Genomic DNA, 20,000 nt, shown 5'->3' with positions numbered 1-20,000 from the left:
TCCAGCCCGCTCACATCCGAGAAGCTATCAGAAGATACAGCTACAGACACACAGTACGTAGACACTCAATACTTCCCGATAGTCTTTTTTTTTTTCAGGTTTTCTTGTTAAATATGAGCAGATAGTAACCCCTCCCCCTTCTGTCTCAGAGTGCTTATTGGAGGAGAGGGATGGCGTTCCTCGCCTGCTGAAGATGAACCCTGTTCAAGAAAGTACCTGCACAAATGTTTTTTTGTTCCACTGTTGTAATAAAGACTTTTCAGTAAACCCGCGTTTGTTTTATTGGCACAAAGTGAGTCTTAATGAATACACTATTTGTCAGTTTGGGGAAAAAAAACTTTATTGGTCACCAATACAGAAATACAACGTACTACTGAGCATGCTCAGAACTCAGCTCGTGACATCATAGCGACAGGGAGGCGGGCCTTAGCTCTGGAATCGACGCAAATATGGAAAGAAAAAAAAAGACAGACGTTTTTCAAGACGACGCGAAAACCTTGTTTGTTTCTAAATGCAGCTGCTTGCTTTTTGATTTCGATATAGCCGTAACGAGTATCTTCAGTATTTCTGGTCGCCGGTGATCAGTCCCTCTCGCTCCATCACGATGTCGCCGTATCTCTGCTGGAGCTCTCGCTCGCGCTCCATCTGCCGCTCCACGTCCTCCCGCAGGGCCTGAAAGACACCGAATGGTGATATTAAAATTAATTATATTCAATAATTAGCCTGTGAATGAGGTCGGAAACACAATAAAGAGCTCATACGCATGTTATTACCATAAGGATCATAGTTCAATCTATACAAGTTTGGAAAACTGTGTCCGAGAGAAGATTTTTTTTTTTTAAATGATATGAAACAGGTGTATAATTTTAGCTTATAAGCCCTAAATCATTAATCAAACTTGCTTAATTGTTTCATACTACTGTAGTCTTTTGGTTAAATGTAAAGTGCATTGAATATAGATTTTTACAGATTTATTAATGACTTTTTTTTTTTTTACCTCTTTCCTCCTGGGAATCGCAGTATCCTCCTGCTTCTTCAGCTGTTTGAAGGTCTCCAGCTCTGTGGCTGACTGCTCCACCTGGTGGACACCACGAGTATTACACAACTATTGCATTTATACACAATATTTTCAGACACCACTATGATTCATACCCCACAGGAGAACGGACGACAGAGTAGGTCGTTTAATAATTTCAGATCGATATTTAACGTGTCACTGATCTATTTCACTGGTAACCTGACAGATAAAGCAGGACACTGATGTCTGGAAGACAGGAAATTGGCAACAACTCTCTTCAGATTCAAGAAGCAGAATGAATAAGGATGAACGAGGATTCATTTTTAAACTCTGGTACCTGTTCCCAGAGCTCACTGTGCTGCTTCAGGAGCCCCAGGGCTCTGGACTGGAACCCTCCCAGCAGGATTTTCAGTTTCTTCTCCAGTTTCGCTGCTCTCCGGGCCTCCGCTGTCATGTGGCCTCGGTTCACCTGAGACGGATAAAAAATAAGAAAAGGGGCGATAGTGTTTTAAAATTGAAAAAGTGCACAATCCTAATAGCTTTTCATGCGTCGGTGTGCTTTCTCACGTCTAGTTTTTTCTCCAGGCTTTCAATTCGGTCTTTCTTTGATGCCAGGTTGGCTCTGGTGTACCTGTTCTGAGCAGGTAGATACAACACCTATAAAAAGCAGAGGGAGAGAGAGCCAGACCAGATCAAACAACAGATACTGACTCCTTGTGATGATGATGATGCAGGCGGTCTTTAGTCTTTCGTCTCGGGCGACAGAGGGACGCTCACCTGGCCGTAGCATTCCTCCCACACCTGGCTGTAGGCCTCCATGCTGAGATCCCCGTGGCCCATTCCTCCCTTCACCACCTCCATTTCTGCAGCCAGTACCGTCTTTGCCTGTTCATCAACGCAACAGTTCATCATCATTAATACGCACGAGCAGATTGACATCCATCACTGTCTCTCACACACACACACACACACACACACACACACACACACACACACACACACACACACACACACACTTGCATTTTAATGACCAAACCAAGAGTCTCTGGGTCTTAAAAATGCTCAAGTGCATTCTCTCTACTGGCCACCAGGGGGCGACTCCTCTGCTCGTATAGAAGTCTATGAGAAAATGACTCCACGTCTCTTTATTCCCTCAGTAAACATTGTAAACATGAGTTTACGTCTCTTCAAGTCTTCCTCAACACAGCATGATGTTCATTTAGTAAATTAGAATTGAAATAGAAGATTGCCAATGTGTCCGTCACCTGCTCCATGTCCTCGGTGCTGACCGGCTTGTACGAGTGCGTCTCCAGGTACGCGATGTGCGACGCGTTGTTGGACGTGGAGGCGGGGCCTCGGGCTTTGCCGCGCTGCAGTTGGCTGGCCGCGCCGGCGGACGGGTGGTGCAGGCAGTCGTAGTGCAGCATGGTGATCATCTCCTGTTTGATCAGCTCCTCGGCCAGCTGCAGGTCCAGCAGCTGCTCCATGGAGGACGGACGCAGGACGGACTCGTTCACCTTTTTTTTTTATTTTAATGGAGACAAAGAAGAGTTGTCCATCTTTCTCAAGGATTACTCCGACGCTACAAATCCAAACCACGGACAGGAAGTGAGCGCGTTACCTCGGTGGGTCTGGGGAGGCTCCTCTGAACCGCGGTGTGTCGCAGCTTCAGCTCCTTCTCTCTCTCTGCTTCCCGTATGGCCTGACACAGACAGACAGAAAAACCTTTTGACAAGCTTCATTTGAACTACAGGTGCACACACATAGGTTTATTTCATTTCTATTAGGTATGCACTCACTAAAAATCATATTATTCACCCAAAACAAATCGAATTTGCCCGTGTTCGTGCGCTCATACCTTCTTGCGTGCTTCTATGTCCGCAGAGTCCTCGATGAATCCCGTCTCCACTTCCGTCTCTTCGAGCTCCTTCTCCGCGTTTTCCGGAAGAACGATCTCAAAGTCGTTCTTGGGAACAGGAAGTGACAGCAGGCCCTGCCTCAGCTGCTGCAGGCTCTCCCGTTGCTGCGAGAGGGGAACAGCGACCGCCGTTAATCCATTTTCTTTTCTTATCTTTTCATTTTTATGAATCCCCCACCAAAAAAAGCAGTGCGCAACATTTATTTAACATTACGAAAAAACCCCAAATCCATGGTTGACTATGCAGTTACTCCGTTTTTTTTGCTTGTTAAATATGGAAACTTCAAACTGCGCCAGAATTGGCTGCTTAATTATTAGTCCAAATTAAACTTTAACAACCACAATATGACAGTAAAGTCTTTGAAAATATTGTACTTTTTTTATAAAGAAAATTATAAATTCTTTAGTTGGCAACGTTTGTCCAGCAGCTCAAAGCGTATTCCCAGTGTCGTGTGTATTATCATTGTTGTGTATTCCCAGTGTCGTGTGTTCTCAGTGTCGCGTGCGTGAGAAGCGGCTCATCACCATGTGTTTAGTGAACACTTGGTCGGCCAGCTGCTCCTCGCTGTTGATGTTCAGCTTGTCTCTCAGCGGCGTGCGGGCCGGGGTCAAACCCGGGGTCACGGGCCCTCGAGGGGTCAGCGCTCCTGCGGCCTGAGGCGTCATGCCCTCCGACCCCTGGCCCTGTCCGGGGGTCCTGCGGGAAAACACACCAGCGAGAGCGTTAACACCGACATATCGGCTGGTTTTTTTAGGGGGGTTATGTAACTGTTGAAGCGCTACCTGAACGGCGTGGTGATGACGGTGTTGGGCGTCTGGATCTGCTGCAGTTTGGGCGTCACGCCGCTGAAGTCGCTCTCACTCAGTGGCGTGTTGAGGCCGCCCTTCAGAGGGGTGTCGATGTTGGTCAGAGCCATCAGGTTCTGGGCTTCCTGCAGACAGACAGATAGAAACAGGGTCCATACGCAATGTGATCAATGGGTTTCCATGACTTCAAACCAATTTTCCATGACTTCAAACCAAGTTTTCATGAGCAAATACCGTGTGAAATCTGTAAAAAGTGATAAAATGTAGTATTTAAACTAACAATGAGGATTCCACTTATATAGATGCCTGTATGTATGCCTGCTTATATGTGGAGCCTCTTTATTTTAAAAGCATATTAATTATTTCAAACTCTTATATATCCAGTGTGTATATGAAGGGTCCACATGTTCAGTGTGTGTGTGAGTGTGTGTGTGTGTGTTACCTGCAGTATCCGGTCCTGGACCGTGGGCGTGCGTGGGGTGCGCAGGCCGGCCGACATGGCGTTGGTGACGCTGTACTCCGACAGCAGGGCGGAGGAGGCCGAGTTCCCGCTCTCGCTCTCCTCCGCGGCTTGCCGGGCGACCTCGCTGGCGACGCCCAGTTTGACGACTTCCTCCAGCTCGATGTCGCTGATCTGTAAAAGAACGTTGAATTAAAAACCCCGATCATTACGTCCGTTCGTTTCGGGGACCAACTCCACGTTAAGCTCAGCGTGTTACGGGTACCTGAGGCGTCGGTAAAACCAGCTTGGAGCGTTTCTTGGTGAACTCGGCCACGCCGCTGGTCTGCAGGATGGCAGACGGGAGGTCGCTCTCTTTCTTCTTCTTGATCTTCGCTTTGTCTTTCTTTCTATCTCTCTCCTCCTGCTCACTACCCACAAACACACCAAACAGCTCGTGAATAAAACACCTCACCGTGTACAATGTGCATCAATAACTGTTTTACATCCAACCTTTGTGAATAGGATGTTGAACATTGCTCATGTGAACAGTTCAAAGCTTCATTCATGATGTTGACGTTCTAAAAATGTACTTTTAAAATCAGCTTTTCTGCACAGTTGCAGATAAATGCTATAAATACTGCAATAACATACTTTTACATCTACTTTCATTTCACATTATTAGCCGTTTTCTGAGGCTGTGGTTTGTGTTTACTGTACTTTTTGTGTGCGTGTTGTGATGCAATCATACATGTGTGTATAAAGTAGAGTGTGTAATGTCACTGACTTGCGTAGCTCTCCTTCCAGGTGCTGCTGCCTGAGTCGTTTGAAGTTTGGCTCCAGAGCGTTGTACTGCTCCATGCTGGTGTCATAGAAACCCTGAAAGCCAAACAAAATGTTTAAATAAACAAAATAAACTGTGATATGAAGCCGTTCCCACGTGCTGTGGGGTTTTGTTGGATGAAACGAATGAAAAACACCGGATGGTCGTTACCGGCGCGGGTTTCTTTTGGAAGGGGATTTCAGCATTGTAGTCCACTCCTCTCTTCTTCTTCCTCTTCTTCTGAACATCGATTCCGGCTGCTCTCAGCTCTCTGCGCTTCTGCAGAGCGGCCAAACGTCTGCACCAGAAATAGAGGAAAGACACACAGAGACACACACACACACACACACACACACTCAATTATGTATACAGCTTTGTAGGTTTTCCCAGCCTACTGTCGGTACAGCTAAGATCATTGGGCAAGACATTTTGTTTAAGACATTTCTGAGAAAAATGTTGAATGAAGAAATTACAACCCAGTATAGGTAAATACTGTGTGCATGTGTTTATATGTGTGTGTGTGTGTGTGTGCACCTGGCTTCCTCCAGCTGTTTCTCTCTGGCCTTCCTCTTGGCTTTCTTGCCCTGGGTGTTGGCCAGTCGAGCCCTGGCCTCTGACAGCATCTCCAGCTCATCTGCGGATAATGAGACGGACACAGAGTACATTTATTTAGTTCCGGACACAAACGCCATCACGCACAACCACAAACACGGAAGAGAAGTTAGATTGGACTTATTTCACAAAAGGCGGAAGCCCATAAGTCAGTATTTTAAAAAAAATGATTCTGGAAGTTTCTGGAAAAGGTCAGTTGTCGTTGTTTCAAGTGCGTTAACAGACCTTCGTCCATGTCCACGGGGTCGGGTCTGGCTGGTTTAGTTTCAGGATTCGGATCGATCTCTCCTGGTTTTAGTTTCCTGGGGTCATCTCCCACTTCTTCCTCATTGTCTCTTTGTGCTGCCTTGTCTCTACACACACACACACATGAATATACTTAATTGAGGTGCTTCACACACCGTATTGCAAAATATCCTACAATCAAGGTCAAGAGTTTGCTTTGAACGTACAATATAATTACAGATATGAAGCCTATGTAGTGTATACATGAGTATGAAATACTATAAAAGCGTACAGCAAGTATTCGTAGTGCTCCAGGCACTGGGCAGCAGTGCGTCCTATGATGGGAGCAATGGTCCTCCACTGGGTGGGCATCAGCTTGGCCAGATGGAGCAGCTTCTCCTCCTCTTCTCTGGACCATTCTGTTTTCTTGATGCTGGGGTCCAACCACTCGTACCTGCAGACGGACACAAAAACAAGATTAAGAACTGTTTGAATAAAACAACAACAGGGAACCAAATTAGGATCAAAGATGTCTTTGGCATGAGAGACGTAAGGTGAGAAGAGGACACACGTGCAGAGAGAAGACACACAAAACAAATAGTGCAACAAGAACAACAGAAACATTCAGACTTTCAAAACTACACATTTTGGCATTTAACCAATCTTTACATTCCGTTATTATTGTGCGTTCTCAAGTGAATCTTGGTAATAAATAGTGTGCACTTCTACAAGACTCACCATCTGGCTTTACACTGTTTGGCAGACTTGCGATGCAGCAGGGAGGCAATACGAGACCACTGGTTTTTGCCATATTTCATCACCGCTGCTTTGAGGATTTCATCCTAGATGAATGAGGAGATTAGAAAGACGTCAGGCAGGCATTCATGCCGTCGTTTTTTAATGCAATAAATCACCAATGATCAACAACAGAGACCTTCCTTCATCACAATGATTGTATCACAATGGTTGCAGGCACGAAAAGAAAATGCATAACAATGGTAAATGACAAATAAACGAAGCAAACACGCCTACAACCTCATTAAGATATGAGACTAATTAAACAATAGCATCTACATCGAGACGAGCCTTTCATCCAGTCACATGATTCCTGAAATGCATCCAGAGAAACAAACTCCTGGAGATTCAAAACATTTTGTAACCAATTCCACAACTAAAGGAGCAACATTTTTCTATTACTACTATACTTCTAATACTACTAAAAAATAATATACTATTATACTTCTATTACTACTATAATATAATACTATACTTCTATTAGTACTATAATATACTACTATGCTTCTATTACTACAATAATATACTTCGATTACTACTATAATATACTACTATATTTCTATTCTCCAGTCAGTCCTGTTTTTAGTACAAACACTTTGAAATCATCCCCTTTATATTATCTGCAGTACTTTCACATTAAACATTGAATTTCATTGTACACCTGTTGCACAGTTATATGTAGAATACATAATAACTTATATGAAGTTCTTGTTGACAATAACATTAAACGCTTTACTATATTGATGAAGCATTTTATAGTTGGTTTTGCTCATTATCTTTGTGTTTTTTTTCACTAAACTTCAGAAACAGTGAAAGAAACCTCTATGATTAATAAAGTACTACATCCAGCTTGTATATTTTGATCTATGGGACATTTCCATGGTTGACAAACATCCTCACTGGACGTTAGCTCACATGCTAAGCTGCCATGTTTGCTAACGCCGGAGCCATCTTTAACTAAAAACGTCAGTTAAAGCAACCAAATGCACTCGGGAACGTAGAATAAACTCAGTCGACGTCGCTGGCAGATACTCAGATAAAACAAACTTTCTTGGCGGGTAAAACCCCGTAAAGTGAAGCGTTGTTATCGTGCCCGGCTGAATATTAGAGGTTAGCTTCGAGCTAACGCAGAGAGCCATGTAAACACGCACCTCGGTGTTGCGCCAGACGCCTCCTTTAATCATGATTCGCGGCATCTTGGCGGCTCGTTGCTTCCTCCTCCTTCAGTAAAACGGTTGGTACAGACTTTCGACCAGTTGTTGAGAAAAGTGGCGTTCACAATCCGAGGCGAGCGAGCAACGAACGTGCAACACACCGGAAAGCGCAGAATTACGCTTCCGGTTTAGAGTTTGGCGGCCGGTTGGCGAAACAGCTGAGAGGCGCAATACCGCCACCTATTGGACAGGCGTGTTGTAATCAAATAAAAATAATATAATATTAAATCATATTAAATCAATTTCAGTCATATTCAATAAAATCATATCAAATCATTTCATATAAAAACACACATTTTAAATACTTTTAAATAATAATAATAATAAACCTGTCGCAAAATCAGGTCTGTATAAACGGGTCTGTTAATATGTGTTATGGATTTTATTGTATATTTCTTTTAAATTATAAGTATTATTATGAATAAGAAATAAGAAAAAGTGTCACACAATACTGGCGTACTGCACATGTACAAAGTGAATTACACAACTTTTCAACAATTTAGAGGTGACAAGACCAATAACATCAAATCGGTAGTCAATCAAAAACACACAATCATGATGATTTAAATAAATAAGACATATAATAATGTCATATGCTACTCATTATGCTGTTGTAAGAAACTCATATTTATATGCAGGCCCCAGTCTATATGTTATTAGTCTAATATTGAAAAACGCTCAGTCGGGAGCCTTTATCATTGTTATTATGGTATCAACTTAATTTGTATCATGCAATAGCATCCCCATGTTGGATTTACCTGCACTTGACAATAAAAAGGCAACATGTTTGACCAAAGACGGGCAAAGCCTTTGAATGCTGAGTGAAGCGTTTCAAAACTGAAACACTTGTATTACCGTGATTTTACAGCTCAGAGTTGCTTCTTTTTTCTTTGCAGAGATAAAGTAAAACAGACTTAAACTCCTCATCTAAACAACCCCAAACACCCTTCAATTGCTGTAGAACAAGTCTAGAGAATTAGTCCACTTTAAGGGACAAAACAAGCACAAAACATTGGTTTAACTGAAAATTAAGCTTGCACATTAAGCACATTGCTGCAGCATGACATCATGGCCTTCATGATGTCACGGCGCGACCTTGTGACCTTGGCTTCACAGCCAGTCATGGCTTGAAGCCTCCTGAAGCGAGACACGACCGCCTATAAATACATGCAACGCCGAATAAAAAAACCGACATCTGGAGCGCTGATGTGTTTTTTTTAATTTCAACTCGGTTTCTGAGGTACACATTTATTGATTTCACACAAATGATACCAGGTTACATGTATGTTCTTCACACGTTAGCACAACACGGAGAACACGTACATCAACATGACAACAGACATGCACAAACGAGGAAGTGACGGGGGACGGGGGTGGAGTGGGAGGGGAGGGGCTAAGCGCTGGCGGTTAACTGCACCGACCAACCCACGGCCAGAAGACAAAGAACCAACCAATCACAACGAGTGATACATCACTGACTCTGAGAGGGGAGGAGGGAGGGAAGAGAGGAGTGAGGAGAGGACGAGGGGAGACGAGGGACAGAAGAGGAGAGGGAGTGAAGGAGGATAAAAGACGGGAGGCGAGGAGCTAATACCTAAAATATTAAGACAAATCGTAACACTGAGTACCATAATAAACACAAATAATATTTTCAGTATCGACAATAATATATTTGTAATCTCTTAAATGAAATTGTTATCCCTTTTGTTTTTTTAAATATAATATATCCTTAAATCTGATATAAGCGGCACACTTCCCCATCAAATAGTGTATAATTTACTTCAGTGCAGTGGACACACACACGCACACTCACACACACTCTCTCACTATCTCCCACACACACACACACACACACTTTGTATTTATTTCTCTGTCCAGTGTTACAGGAACAATACTGAAGGAGCGGGGACACAGGATCGTCTAAAGGTGGTTTAAAGGTGATGCTTAGCAGGATGGGGGGCGGTCACATGCAGACTGATATGTACAACTGTAAACTCCCTCAGTCCCTCCCTCCCTCCTTTCATCTGTCTCTCTTCTTTAATCCCACCCTGATCACCTCTCTCCCTTCCCTTCGTTATAATCACCCCCCTCCCCCTGCGTCCCCAGGCTCTATTTCAGGTCCCCGGCGTCTCCCTGGATGGTCTTCTTGATGCGCAGCAGCATCGTGGTCAGCCACTGGTCCAGGCGGGACACGGAGTCGAAGTCCTTGACGGCCTCCGTGAACGCCTCGCTGTTCTGCTCCTCGTGGGCGTCCAGCAGTTTCTAAAGGAAAATACTCGCGTTGTGACACGACATTTAACTCTTTGAGCCAGAGGGACGCTTTTGTATCAGATCACATGGTACAAAAAACCAAGAAAAAAACATGTAATTGATGCAAGAAAACAAAAAAAATCATGTTTGGTATCAAATTAAACATAAAAATCAGGGCTATGATAATATATAATCCCCATTTATAATCTATAAACACAACTCAAACTATAAATAGGATTAGGGTTTAGGGTTGAAGGGCTACATGGTGATAACGTGGCATATTTTGATGTAATGCAATTGACAAAAGTATAAATGTTTTTTCTCTGTAATTACTCGTTAAATTATTCATGTTCATGTTGCAGTAAAGCTCTACATTCAATGACATTTATTTACGTGACGTGTGACGTCACATTACATATCATATATCAAACCCTTGTGGACGTATTTCCCATTTCGCTTTGATTTGAAAGTGCTTGAATCCATTTTAACATGTTGAGAAATTTGTGCTTTTTGTAAAAATAGTTGTGAATAAAACTGATAATTTAACTTTTTTGATCACGAGCTGTTGATGACATGACTTTTACTGAATTATATATTCATGCACACAAGGTTCTGTCTTCATGAATATCTAATGAAAGTCATACAGCATCACGTCAACTTGTATTGAAGGATATAAACGGTGAGATGGAGATGAAAAAAATATAATAAAAACAGAAATGTACCTTTAAGAGTTTGAGCTCTCTGGAGTCTGAGAAAGCTGGAAACATCTCCTCATACTTCTCTATGGCCAACTGCAACACACACACACACACACACACACACACACACACACACACACACACACACACACACACACACACACACACACACACACACACACACACACACACACACACACACACACTATGTAATTTGGATGCCAGGGATAAAACAGTGCAACTATCCTTCTGTGTGTGTGTGGTGTGTGTGTGTGTGTGTGTGTGTGTGTGTGTGTGTGCATGTGTGTGTGTGTGTGTGTGTATATGTGTGTGTGTAAGTGTGTGTGTGTATATGTGTGTGTGTAAGTGTGTGTCCAGTGTGTGTACCTTGGCGTTCAGCTCGTCCACTATGAAGTGACACAGCGACGCCTTGAAGAAATACTCTTTGGCGTTGTACTTCAACAGAGGGTTGTCCATGGTGTTCATGGCAACCTGAAACACACACAAACGCACAAAACACACAAAACGACAGCAGGCGATCAGACAACAAAAGATCTCATGTATTAGTTTGACTCATTGTTCATGGTTGCTGTGCTTTTAGCTGCCGTGTTACAGTTTGAAAGCAATAAGAAAGGTTCTATATACATGCTAATAATATGATCATGATTATGGATTATGTATGTTTGTGTGCATATGTAAAGTCATTTTTTGTGTGTTTCGGCCTGGACACGTGTGCTACATCATCTCCTCGCCGCCTCCTGCGCTGCGCTCGCTACCTGCTCGTAGATCTCGATGGCCTTCGGGTAAAGCTCCAGCTGAGCGCTGTAGTGTCCGACCTTCAGGAGACATTTGTTGGCGGAGCTGAAAGAAAGAAAGAAAGAAAGAAAGAAAGAAAGAAAGTAGAGTTAACGGCCAGCGGGAGCACAAAAAGCAGAAAAAGAAGGATATTTGATATGTTCCGGGGGTGAAAAGGTCTAATGGAGACGATGGATGACGTGTCGCCCTTCAGTTGAAGGTCGCCGCTGTGATGAACCTGTGAGAGTTTCTGCTAACAACAACTTCCCCACGCTAACGGTATCCATGTCATTCACATGATTTAGAAAGCCTCAGGAAATATTGAAAAGATGGAAAAACATTTTGTTCTACTGTTCCAAAGCAAAAGAGGTTTCACATCAAAACAAGCAGAGGTCCTCAAACTTTTTTGGGTCACTTTGGAGGAAGAAAAAATGTAACAAAGATGTGACAAAAATGTTATAAAAATGTAACAAAAATGTAACAAAATTGTAACAAAAATGTAACAAAAACTTAACAAAAATGTGACAAAACTGTCCATTTTATTGAAATGACTTTTTGTGACTCCTCCATCTGTACTTTTCAAATATTTGACTAAAGACAATCACTTTTAAAACCAACAGACAAAGACAAATACCTTGTGCAATCACGTTGTTGGAACGATGCAGATAAAGTTCTTTCTGTGCAAAACATGACTAATATTTGGCAAATAAATGACTTATTTGGGCAGAAATTAATATGCAATTAATAAAATCTGCACCTCCGCTCCACCTGGCTGAGAACCACTGTCTTATTGTAAGAAAAGCAAGAGCAGAAAATTCAAATTTAACAGTTAAAATATTTGGAACTCATCAAAAAAAAACCTGCAAAGTGATATTCTGTAACAGCTCCATTAAAAAAAACAATAACAAATGAAGTGTTCTCCTTATGAGTTGACTTAAATGAGTGTTACACATTATGAATAGCTCCACATGAGGACACACACCTGTTGGATTCCTCTCCCTTGTAGTAGTCTGCGGCCTGCTCGTAGTGGGCGATGGCCTAAAAAAAACACACACAAAACACACGAGTCGTCACATTTAAATTCAACCAAAACATGAATGAAAAACCTAAACGACGCCTCCACACACACCTTCTCAATGTCAACCAGCTCAGCTTCATAGACCTCTGCTATAGTGATGTGGTGTTTGGCTGCGATGGTAAACCGACCCTGCAACACACACACACACACACACACACACGTTATGATTGTTGGAAGAGAGGAGCGGTCGTCTGGGAGCTGCACGGTGGTCGGAGGCGGGGCTTACCATGTCGGTGTAGATGTCGATGGCCTGGTTTAGACAGTTGATGGCCTCTGCAAGGAGACGGGTGAGAGAGGAAGAAGTGATGTCATGAACACGAGGAAGAGGAGTTCGCTCGAGTCGGATTAAAACCCCCTGGTGGCTTTAACCTGCGCCGCGTTTCATTAAAGCTCATCACAGAATAACTCATATCACATTTTCCCGGAGCAACAGGGACGCTTTAACGGTTTAATCCTCCGGCAGGACGACCTTCGGGGTCCCGACTCTGACGGCGAGACGGAGACTCGGGCCCAGTGGAGAAATACTCACCTTAGTAAAGTAAAAGTCCTGCGTTTGAACATGCTTTTAAAGCTTAAGTACAAAAGTATTAGCGTCAAAATATCCTTGAAATACTCAAAAGTAAAAGCAGGATGGGCCATTTCGGGAATGTTACACTATTAGTTTACACATATTGATGCTTTAATGTGTTCATTCACCCACTAGAGGGATCAATATCTTAACCAAAACGAATACAATGTTATGTATTTGTCTTATTTTAAGTGGAATTATTAAGTGGAAATCTAAGGAATATTATGGATCTAGTGGAATAAAAAGTGCAATATTTCCCTCTGCACTGCAGCGGTAGTAGAAGTACTCGAGTAGAGTGCAGGTCAGTAAGTTTACTTGAGTAGAAGTACTCAAGTATAGAGTACAAGTAGGTTGTACTCATGCACAGTACTTAAGTAAATGTACTAGCAGAAAACTCTCAAGGAGCGTGTTTTACGCCAAGAATGAAATCATTTGGGTGAGAAGGAGAAACAATATGAGATAAAAAAGACTTTTACATCTGTAATCGGACAGTTGGACGAGCTGTGTGTGTGTGTGTGTGTGTGTGTGTGTGTGTGTGTGTGTGTGTGTCTGCGTGAGCGGCGCTCACCTTGTGGGTCGGCCTTCTTGTAGGCGTTGCCGGCGTCGACGAAGCTGGTGGCGGAGTCCAGTTTGTTCTGCAGCTGCATGTGGAGCCGAGCGGCCTGACAGAACGCATTCCCCGCAGCTAGATAACACAAACACACACACACACACACACACACACACACACTCATTGATACTCTCGCTGACATGCGGACTGTCGACACACGTCAGGAGGCAGAACCATCAAAAAACAGCTAATTTCTGCACAGCAGCATCTATTACTGGCACATCTGGCCTCATCTGTCTTGGATTTCTTTCGTATTTAAATCCAGTGTGTGTGTGTGTGTGTGTGTGTGTGTGTGTGTGTGTGTGTGTGTGTGTGTGTGTGTGTGTGTTTGAAGCTCATACTTCTGTATCTGAATCCTTTGTATCCTGTGAAATTGTGGATGAAAAAAAAATTCAAATAAATTGTGTGTGCGGGTGTTTGTGTGGGAGTTTGTTTATTTGTGTAGAGATTTATGTGCTTTTTTTCCGGTTTAGTGTGCAGTATGTGACGTATATATGTGTGTTTGGTGTGTTTGTGTGTGTGCGTGTCCTACCACTCCAGTTCTTTGCCATCTTAAACATGTTGGCAGCTCTGGCGTATATTTCACAGGCATCCTCCACCTTATGGTTTCCCCTAGAAACACACACACACACACACACACACACACACACACACACACACACACAGCAAAGACACGCAAAGTTAATTTAATTAAAGTTAATTTGTCCATTTCCTTTCATTTTGCCTCCTCATCGTCATGAAGTCGTGACGTGTTGGGACATTTTTAAATTAAATATATGCTTTAAATAGTATTAATTCCATGTTGCAAACTGTCACACTCTGGTATAATAACACTAGAATATAAACTTGCATTCAGGGTTGTCCGTGCTGGATGACATCACTGAGCTGAGCCCTGCAGCTGAAACGCTCTGCAATCCAACATGAAGCATAAATCTCTTTGTTTTTTTTAAAATGTATTTTAACGCAGCGGAACAGAAAAAGGACCCAAATGGGCTCCGGCTTCATCGAGCATCTCTGTGCACGTGACTGCGCCGTGTGACCGCAGCGTGAACTAGTTCACACGCTGTTTCCCGAGCTCAAAAACAAAGTGCTACAATGCTAATAGCGGGAGAAAATATCTCAGCTGAGGCGCAGACAGAACAGTGTTGCGCAACGTATTATTTATCCTAGAATATGACTGCATCACTGTGAACGTGACGCACGGCCTGCGTCGAATCGCGTTGGCGTCTCTCCGTGCAGATCGCTAATAAAAAAAAAAGGACATTTTTATTGTTCCACATGTCGGGGAATCTTTGAGGGTCCGCCTGCTGCGGAAAGAAGGAGACGTGGACGCCACGAAGACATTAAAATATGCTCACGATGACACGCGATGATGCAGATTCTGCACACCGGAGCTCCTTTTTATGACTCAATAAAGAACGTTTGTCCGATTAGAAGCTGTCCCATTCATGGTTTGATGGATTGACTGCGTGCGGGAGCTTCATTGTTTGTCGTATTTCGCCTTTCCAGCTATTTTAATAAGATAAAATGTCACATCTTTCTCCTCTAAATGACCCCCGCCTGCTTCTGCTTCTTCTCTAAAAAACGCTCATTAAATAAACATGCTGGTGACCATGTGGGCACACACACACACACACACACACACACACACACACGCACACACACACCCCAGATGTGACCCATTTCACGGGTTTGAGGACCTGCAGACGCTATCGAGCTGCTGATCTGATCTAATACTCGTTTCATATCGCGAGGATGCAAACATGTGGACGGAGGCGTGGAGAAGATGCTCAAGGGCACGGACAGCATGGGACTTTATGCAGCAGCTGCGTTTAAATGAAACTGACACACTATCAGACCCGCAGTGTTCACGGAGCTCAACCATCAATCACATTTAAGAGTAAAATACTTCACGGGCAAGTTGTGCGACTGAGATGTATATTTATGGTTTTATTGGTTGTTTTCTTGGGTATTTGTGTGCTCTGAGTTGCTCTCTATCAGAATGGATCGCTTTCCTTTCTGTGATTTCACGGGGGAATAAATTAAATAAAGGCCGCAGCTAAAAATAATCTCCATTATCGATCAAACTGCGGATTATTTTTGCAATTAGTTGTCAGACAACGGTGTAAAAAGTCTTCAAAAGTCTTTTCTTTTGCCCCACCGATGAAACAAAACCCCCTTAAACATGTTTTATTTTAGAATTACGTTAAAGAGAGTTGACGATTATTTAAATAAACATAAATGGAGGCGTGAACCTCGTGGTTTGGAGACTCAGAATATTCCTTCTGTCGTTGTGTGAACGTTAAACCTGCAATAGTTTTGATTCATCTACATTAAAAACACACCGTAAGTGTAAATAATGCTTCAGGGGAAACTACTTAACATAATGATGGCTCTAAATCTGCAGCACTCTCAATTCAACTCTGTCTGAAAGAGACCTCCAACAATCAATAGCCTGAGTCAGCAAGTTGACTGATGAATCAGGAAATCAGTCCATCCATTTATCGATTCATCTGTCTATGTATCTGTCTATTTAGCTGTCTATTAATATGTGTATCTTATCTATTTATATATTATCTATTCATCTGTCCATCCATCTATTTATATATGTATCTTTTTATCTAGTCATTTGTCTATCTATGTATCTATTCATCTCTCTGAGGTTACATCATATCACATTTATGATACATTGTTTCCATTTTACATGTAAACATGGGCCCCTCCCACACATGAAGGCCAACAGCCTCCTCCCATCCGCTCAGACGCACACACACACACACACACACACACACACACACACACACACACACACACACACACACACACACACGAAAAAAAGAAAAGGAAAAAAAAACCCTCAACCCCCGCATCACCACCACCGGCCCGCCTGCGCTGCTCTCCCCGCCTCCCTGCACCTCCAGCCCGGCCTGACGCTGCGCGCAAACCCCGCTCCCCAAATCCCCGCAGCGGCATCCATGAGCCGACATGCACGGTCTCATGCACGGTCTCATGCACGGTCTCATGCACGGTCTCATGCACGGTCTCTCGTGGCGTGACAGGCCACGACACGAAGGCCACACTATCTGCGATGACAGCTCCTTTTTTTTTTTCTTTCTCTCTCAATAAATTTGGGCATGAGATGAACCGGAAAGAAAGACGCCATGAAAACCCTTAGAATAAAATAATGCGAAAAAGGGACTCAATGTCACAGTGAAAATGATCCTCCCAGCGCACGATAGTAACAACAGCATGTCATAATACATCTAAATATGTAAAATAGAACAAAAACATGGTTTGATCCGGCCTCCACGGCGCGTTATTTGGGTACCAGAGAGACGCAGTGGGATTATTATAACGATTTAACCGCGATGGAGAGCAACGGGCTTTGATAGGCCGCGCGTGCATGACGCCCCCCTCCCATCCCTCACATACCAACAAAAAAAAAAAAAAAACGAGAGAGAGAGGTAAACAGAGACAGAAAAGGAGAGAGTGAGAGCATCCATTACCCGAACATCCCCCCGAGGAAGGATCCGGACGCCTTGACCTTTTTGTCGGCTTCGGCCATCAGCTGCATGGCCTCCTTCTCCTTGCCGGAGTTGTCCATGGCTGCTGTCCGGGGATCTGCCGCTGGCGGACGGGGGTCGAGAGACGGGAGAGACGGGGCCGATGTTCCGCAGTGGACGGAGAGGAGGCGAGCGGAGCGGAAGGAGGGAGAGAGAGAGAGAGAGCGAGAGAGAGAGAGACGTCTCTGCTGGTGCTGATGCTGGGAGACTGCGGTCTCTTCTTCTACGGCGAGCGAGAAGACTCGTTTCGCGGCTCGCTGCCGCCACCTGCTGGAGACAGTCGGGGAGTGCGACCATCTGGTTCAGTGGTAGTAGTGGTGGAAGTAGTGGTGGTGGTGGTGGTGGTAGTGGTGGTGGTAGTAGTAGTAGTAGTAGTAGTAGTAGTAGTAGTAGTAGTAGTAGTGGTAGTGGTGGTGGTAGTAGTGGTGGTGGTAGTGGTGGTAGTAGTGGTGGTAGTAGTGGTAGTGGTGGTGGTAGTAGTAGTAGTAGTAGTGGTAGTGTTGGTGGTAGTAGTGGTAGTGGTAGTAGTGGTGGTGGTGGTAGTAGTAGTAGTAGTAGTAGTAGTAGTAGTGGTAGGAGTAGTGGTAGGAGTAGTGGTGGTAGTGGTGGTAGTAGTAGTAGTAGTAGTAGTATTGGTAGTGGTGGTGGTGGTGGTAGTAGTGGTGGTAGTAGTAGTGGTAGTAGTAGTGGTAGTAGTGGTAGTAGTAGTAGTAGTAGTGGTGGTAGTGGTGGTAGTAGTGGTCGTGGTAGTAGTAGTGGTAGTAGTGGTGCTAGTAGTGGTGGTAGTAATGGTAGTGGTGGTAGTAGTAGTAGTAGTGGTGGTGGTGGTGGTAGTAGTGGTAGTGGTAGTAGTAGTGGTGGTAGTAGTGGTGGTAGTGGTAGTAGTGGTGATGGTAGTGGTGGTGGTAGTAGTGGTGGTGGTAGTAGTAGTAGTAGTAGTAGTAGTGGTGGTAGTGGTGGCAGTGGTGGTAGTAGTGGTAGTAGTGGTGGTAGTAGTAGTAGTGGTGGTAGTAGTGGTAGTAATAGTAGTGGTGGTAGTAGTAGTGGTAGTAGTAGTGGTAGTGGTGTTAGTAGTGGTAGTAGTGGTGGTAGTGGGAGAAGTAGTGTAGTGGTAGAAGTAGCAGGGCTCTCAAGTTTTGAAGACAGGCAAGCATGACATATATCCTCCTTGAGAACCCTGAATTACACCTGAAAACAACAACCGCCATGTTTCTACAGGAGCCCAAACAGGACAAACCAGCTCTCAATAGGGGTTTCAGAATGAATCTGCAACTTCACCTCAAAGTAGCAGCGCTGGAAAAGTTCATAAAAAGTGTAACATGTGACTTAAATAGCATCGCTCCCAATATAAATATAAGGATGCTGTATATGGGCTACTACTTCATATATATAAAGTAACTTGTTGAATTAATAATTATACTGTTGTACTCTGTAACATTAAACTATTCATATCTGTACCGTGAAGTCAATGTTCACCTGATTCAGCATTGTCTTCAAGTGCAAGTACAATTTAAATTGCTTGTATTTAATACTGAAATGTATAAAAAGTAAAAGTTGTTATTAAGCTTGAGTTATGACAGGTATTTCCCCAAGGATTTGGTCCAAAATAACGGCGCTATAAGGAGCAAATCATGGAGTTAAATTCATAAGACAGAAAAACGAGCAAACGTTGAGAATATGGCGTTGTTGTAATTTACAGCTCGTTTCTGCTGCCCCCCAGTGGCCACATTGGTGCTGTGCAGGAGGTGTATGGTGGGTTTAGAAGAGCTTTAAAAGCCATAACAAAGAGCTAAAAGAAGCTAAAACACATCTGTCGGGGCAGAGCTATTGATAATGTTTCTGTGGTAATGAAGAAACTCGCTCCCATAAGTCATTGTTGTTATCTTTTATCATCTGTTGTTATTAGAAACCTAATTGATTAGTGGGATCTGTTGGCTGTACAGTCACATTAGATTTACACAATTTAAGAGTTTAAACTAACCTTTAGAGAAATAATCTTGCCATATATTTGGTAATTTGCTTGAAAGTTGTAAAACTGGGCTCAGCGAAGGACCATTCGGGAGCTTATAAAATGTATTATTATATATAATGTATGAAAGACAGTGAGAAAACCCACAAGACAAACAGAGGTAACACAAACAGGAGCGGTAAAAAAAAAAATTGTACTGCCGAGAAAAATACATTGATGAACAAATGAGTCATCCACAAAAACATGTTCAACATATACATCCATGTACAAGAGCTATTCATCGTTGTCCAACAACAACAATGACAGACCGTCTCTCAGCTTGAAAGCCCTCCTCCGCCTTCCTCCCCCACGACAACTACACACACACAACACACACACGTGGAAGCCCACGTCTTCGTGCTGACGCACACAAAAGTCGCAGCAAAGTCTTGTGCGATGCGGCGGCGGGTTTGTCTTGATGCGGTTGACAACAGCAATTACCTCCTCTCATCAGTGCATCTTCTCTTAAAAAACAAATGGCGGAATCCCGCCGAGATGTTGGACTCATAACGGACATCGTCACCTTGCTAAAGTCACGGCACAAGTCTTTTTTTTATTCAGGTTTTTCAGAAAACACAA

The 20,000-nt window shown here is 43.4% G+C and overlaps 4 protein-coding genes across 6 annotated transcripts in view; 1 reads left to right on the top strand and 3 right to left on the bottom strand.

Moving 5' to 3' along the window:
* Positions 1 to 267, top strand: part of supt3h (SPT3 homolog, SAGA and STAGA complex component) — a 6,829-nt gene extending 6,562 nt beyond the window's left edge. The window contains exons 11-12 of the mRNA XM_068568305.1: positions 1 to 53; positions 150 to 267. The exon at positions 1 to 53 is cut by the window's left edge and continues 37 nt beyond it. Coding sequence (XP_068424406.1) covers positions 1 to 53; positions 150 to 191 — 95 coding nt within the window. The 3' untranslated portion in view covers positions 192 to 267. The remainder of the gene's footprint in view (positions 54 to 149) is intronic.
* A 238-nt stretch (positions 268 to 505) lies between these two features.
* Positions 506 to 8,040, bottom strand: cdc5l (CDC5 cell division cycle 5-like (S. pombe)). Its single transcript, XM_068568687.1, has 19 exons — positions 7,789 to 8,040; positions 6,581 to 6,684; positions 6,135 to 6,296; positions 5,843 to 5,970; positions 5,540 to 5,639; positions 5,177 to 5,303; positions 4,970 to 5,061; positions 4,469 to 4,613; positions 4,186 to 4,377; positions 3,720 to 3,868; positions 3,462 to 3,633; positions 2,877 to 3,041; positions 2,640 to 2,720; positions 2,284 to 2,535; positions 1,796 to 1,903; positions 1,586 to 1,675; positions 1,356 to 1,487; positions 998 to 1,078; positions 506 to 672 (listed from the first exon to the last, which is right to left on the bottom strand). The coding sequence occupies exons 1-19, from the start codon at positions 7,831 to 7,833 to the stop codon at positions 559 to 561; spliced, it is 2,439 nt and encodes an 812-aa protein (XP_068424788.1). The 5' UTR covers positions 7,834 to 8,040; the 3' UTR covers positions 506 to 558.
* A 1,007-nt stretch (positions 8,041 to 9,047) lies between these two features.
* napba (N-ethylmaleimide-sensitive factor attachment protein, beta a) lies at positions 9,048 to 17,618 on the bottom strand. Of its 2 annotated transcripts, XM_068568343.1 has the most exons (10): positions 17,357 to 17,618; positions 14,383 to 14,462; positions 13,809 to 13,925; positions 12,899 to 12,945; positions 12,724 to 12,801; positions 12,577 to 12,632; positions 11,576 to 11,660; positions 11,187 to 11,291; positions 10,824 to 10,892; positions 9,048 to 10,113 (listed from the first exon to the last, which is right to left on the bottom strand). In XM_068568343.1, exons 1-10 carry the CDS (start codon positions 17,452 to 17,454, stop codon positions 9,961 to 9,963), a joined length of 888 nt encoding a protein of 295 aa, XP_068424444.1. In that variant the 5' UTR covers positions 17,455 to 17,618; the 3' UTR covers positions 9,048 to 9,960. The 2 variants fall into 2 exon arrangements, with proteins under 2 accessions (XP_068424444.1, XP_068424445.1); XM_068568344.1 differs by lacking the exons at positions 12,899 to 12,945; positions 14,383 to 14,462; positions 17,357 to 17,618 and having other exon boundaries at positions 13,809 to 13,916.
* Positions 17,619 to 19,556: 1,938 nt separating this feature from the next.
* Positions 19,557 to 20,000, bottom strand: part of plcb1 (phospholipase C beta 1) — a 30,517-nt gene continuing 30,073 nt past the window's right edge. For both annotated transcript variants that reach the window (XM_068567402.1, XM_068567403.1), the window contains exon 32: positions 19,557 to 20,000. This exon is cut by the window's right edge and continues 2,675 nt beyond it. The gene's annotated coding sequence lies outside the window, so the exon portion shown is untranslated.

This window comes from Clinocottus analis, unplaced genomic scaffold (genome assembly GCF_023055335.1).
Source record: "Clinocottus analis isolate CAN_PGR_092001 unplaced genomic scaffold, fCliAna1.0.p SCAF_8, whole genome shotgun sequence".
Taxonomy (NCBI): domain Eukaryota; kingdom Metazoa; phylum Chordata; class Actinopteri; order Perciformes; family Cottidae; genus Clinocottus; species Clinocottus analis.
This window is presented reverse-complemented; position numbering and strand designations above follow the sequence as displayed.

What these genes read in the sequence shown, in the direction of transcription:
- cdc5l (XM_068568687.1), bottom strand. Translation starts at nt 7,833, where the DNA reads ATGCCGCGAATCATGATTAAAGGAGGCGTCTGGCGCAACACCGAG. An exon ending in TCCAGGACCGGATACTGCAG is followed by an intron (nt 3,869 to 4,185) that starts GTAACACACACA and finishes GTCTGTCTGCAG; the next exon opens with GAAGCCCAGAACCTGATGGC. An exon ending in ACAGTGAGCTCTGGGAACAG is followed by an intron (nt 1,079 to 1,355) that starts GTACCAGAGTTT and finishes GGTGTCCACCAG; the next exon opens with GTGGAGCAGTCAGCCACAGA.
- napba (XM_068568343.1), bottom strand. Translation starts at nt 17,454, where the DNA reads ATGGACAACTCCGGCAAGGAGAAGGAGGCCATGCAGCTGATGGCCGAA. An exon ending in TCGACATCTACACCGACATG is followed by an intron (nt 12,802 to 12,898) that starts GTAAGCCCCGCC and finishes TGTGTGTTGCAG; the next exon opens with GGTCGGTTTACCATCGCAGC. An exon ending in TGGACGAGCTGAACGCCAAG is followed by an intron (nt 10,893 to 11,186) that starts GTACACACACTG and finishes TGTGTGTTGCAG; the next exon opens with TTGGCCATAGAGAAGTATGA.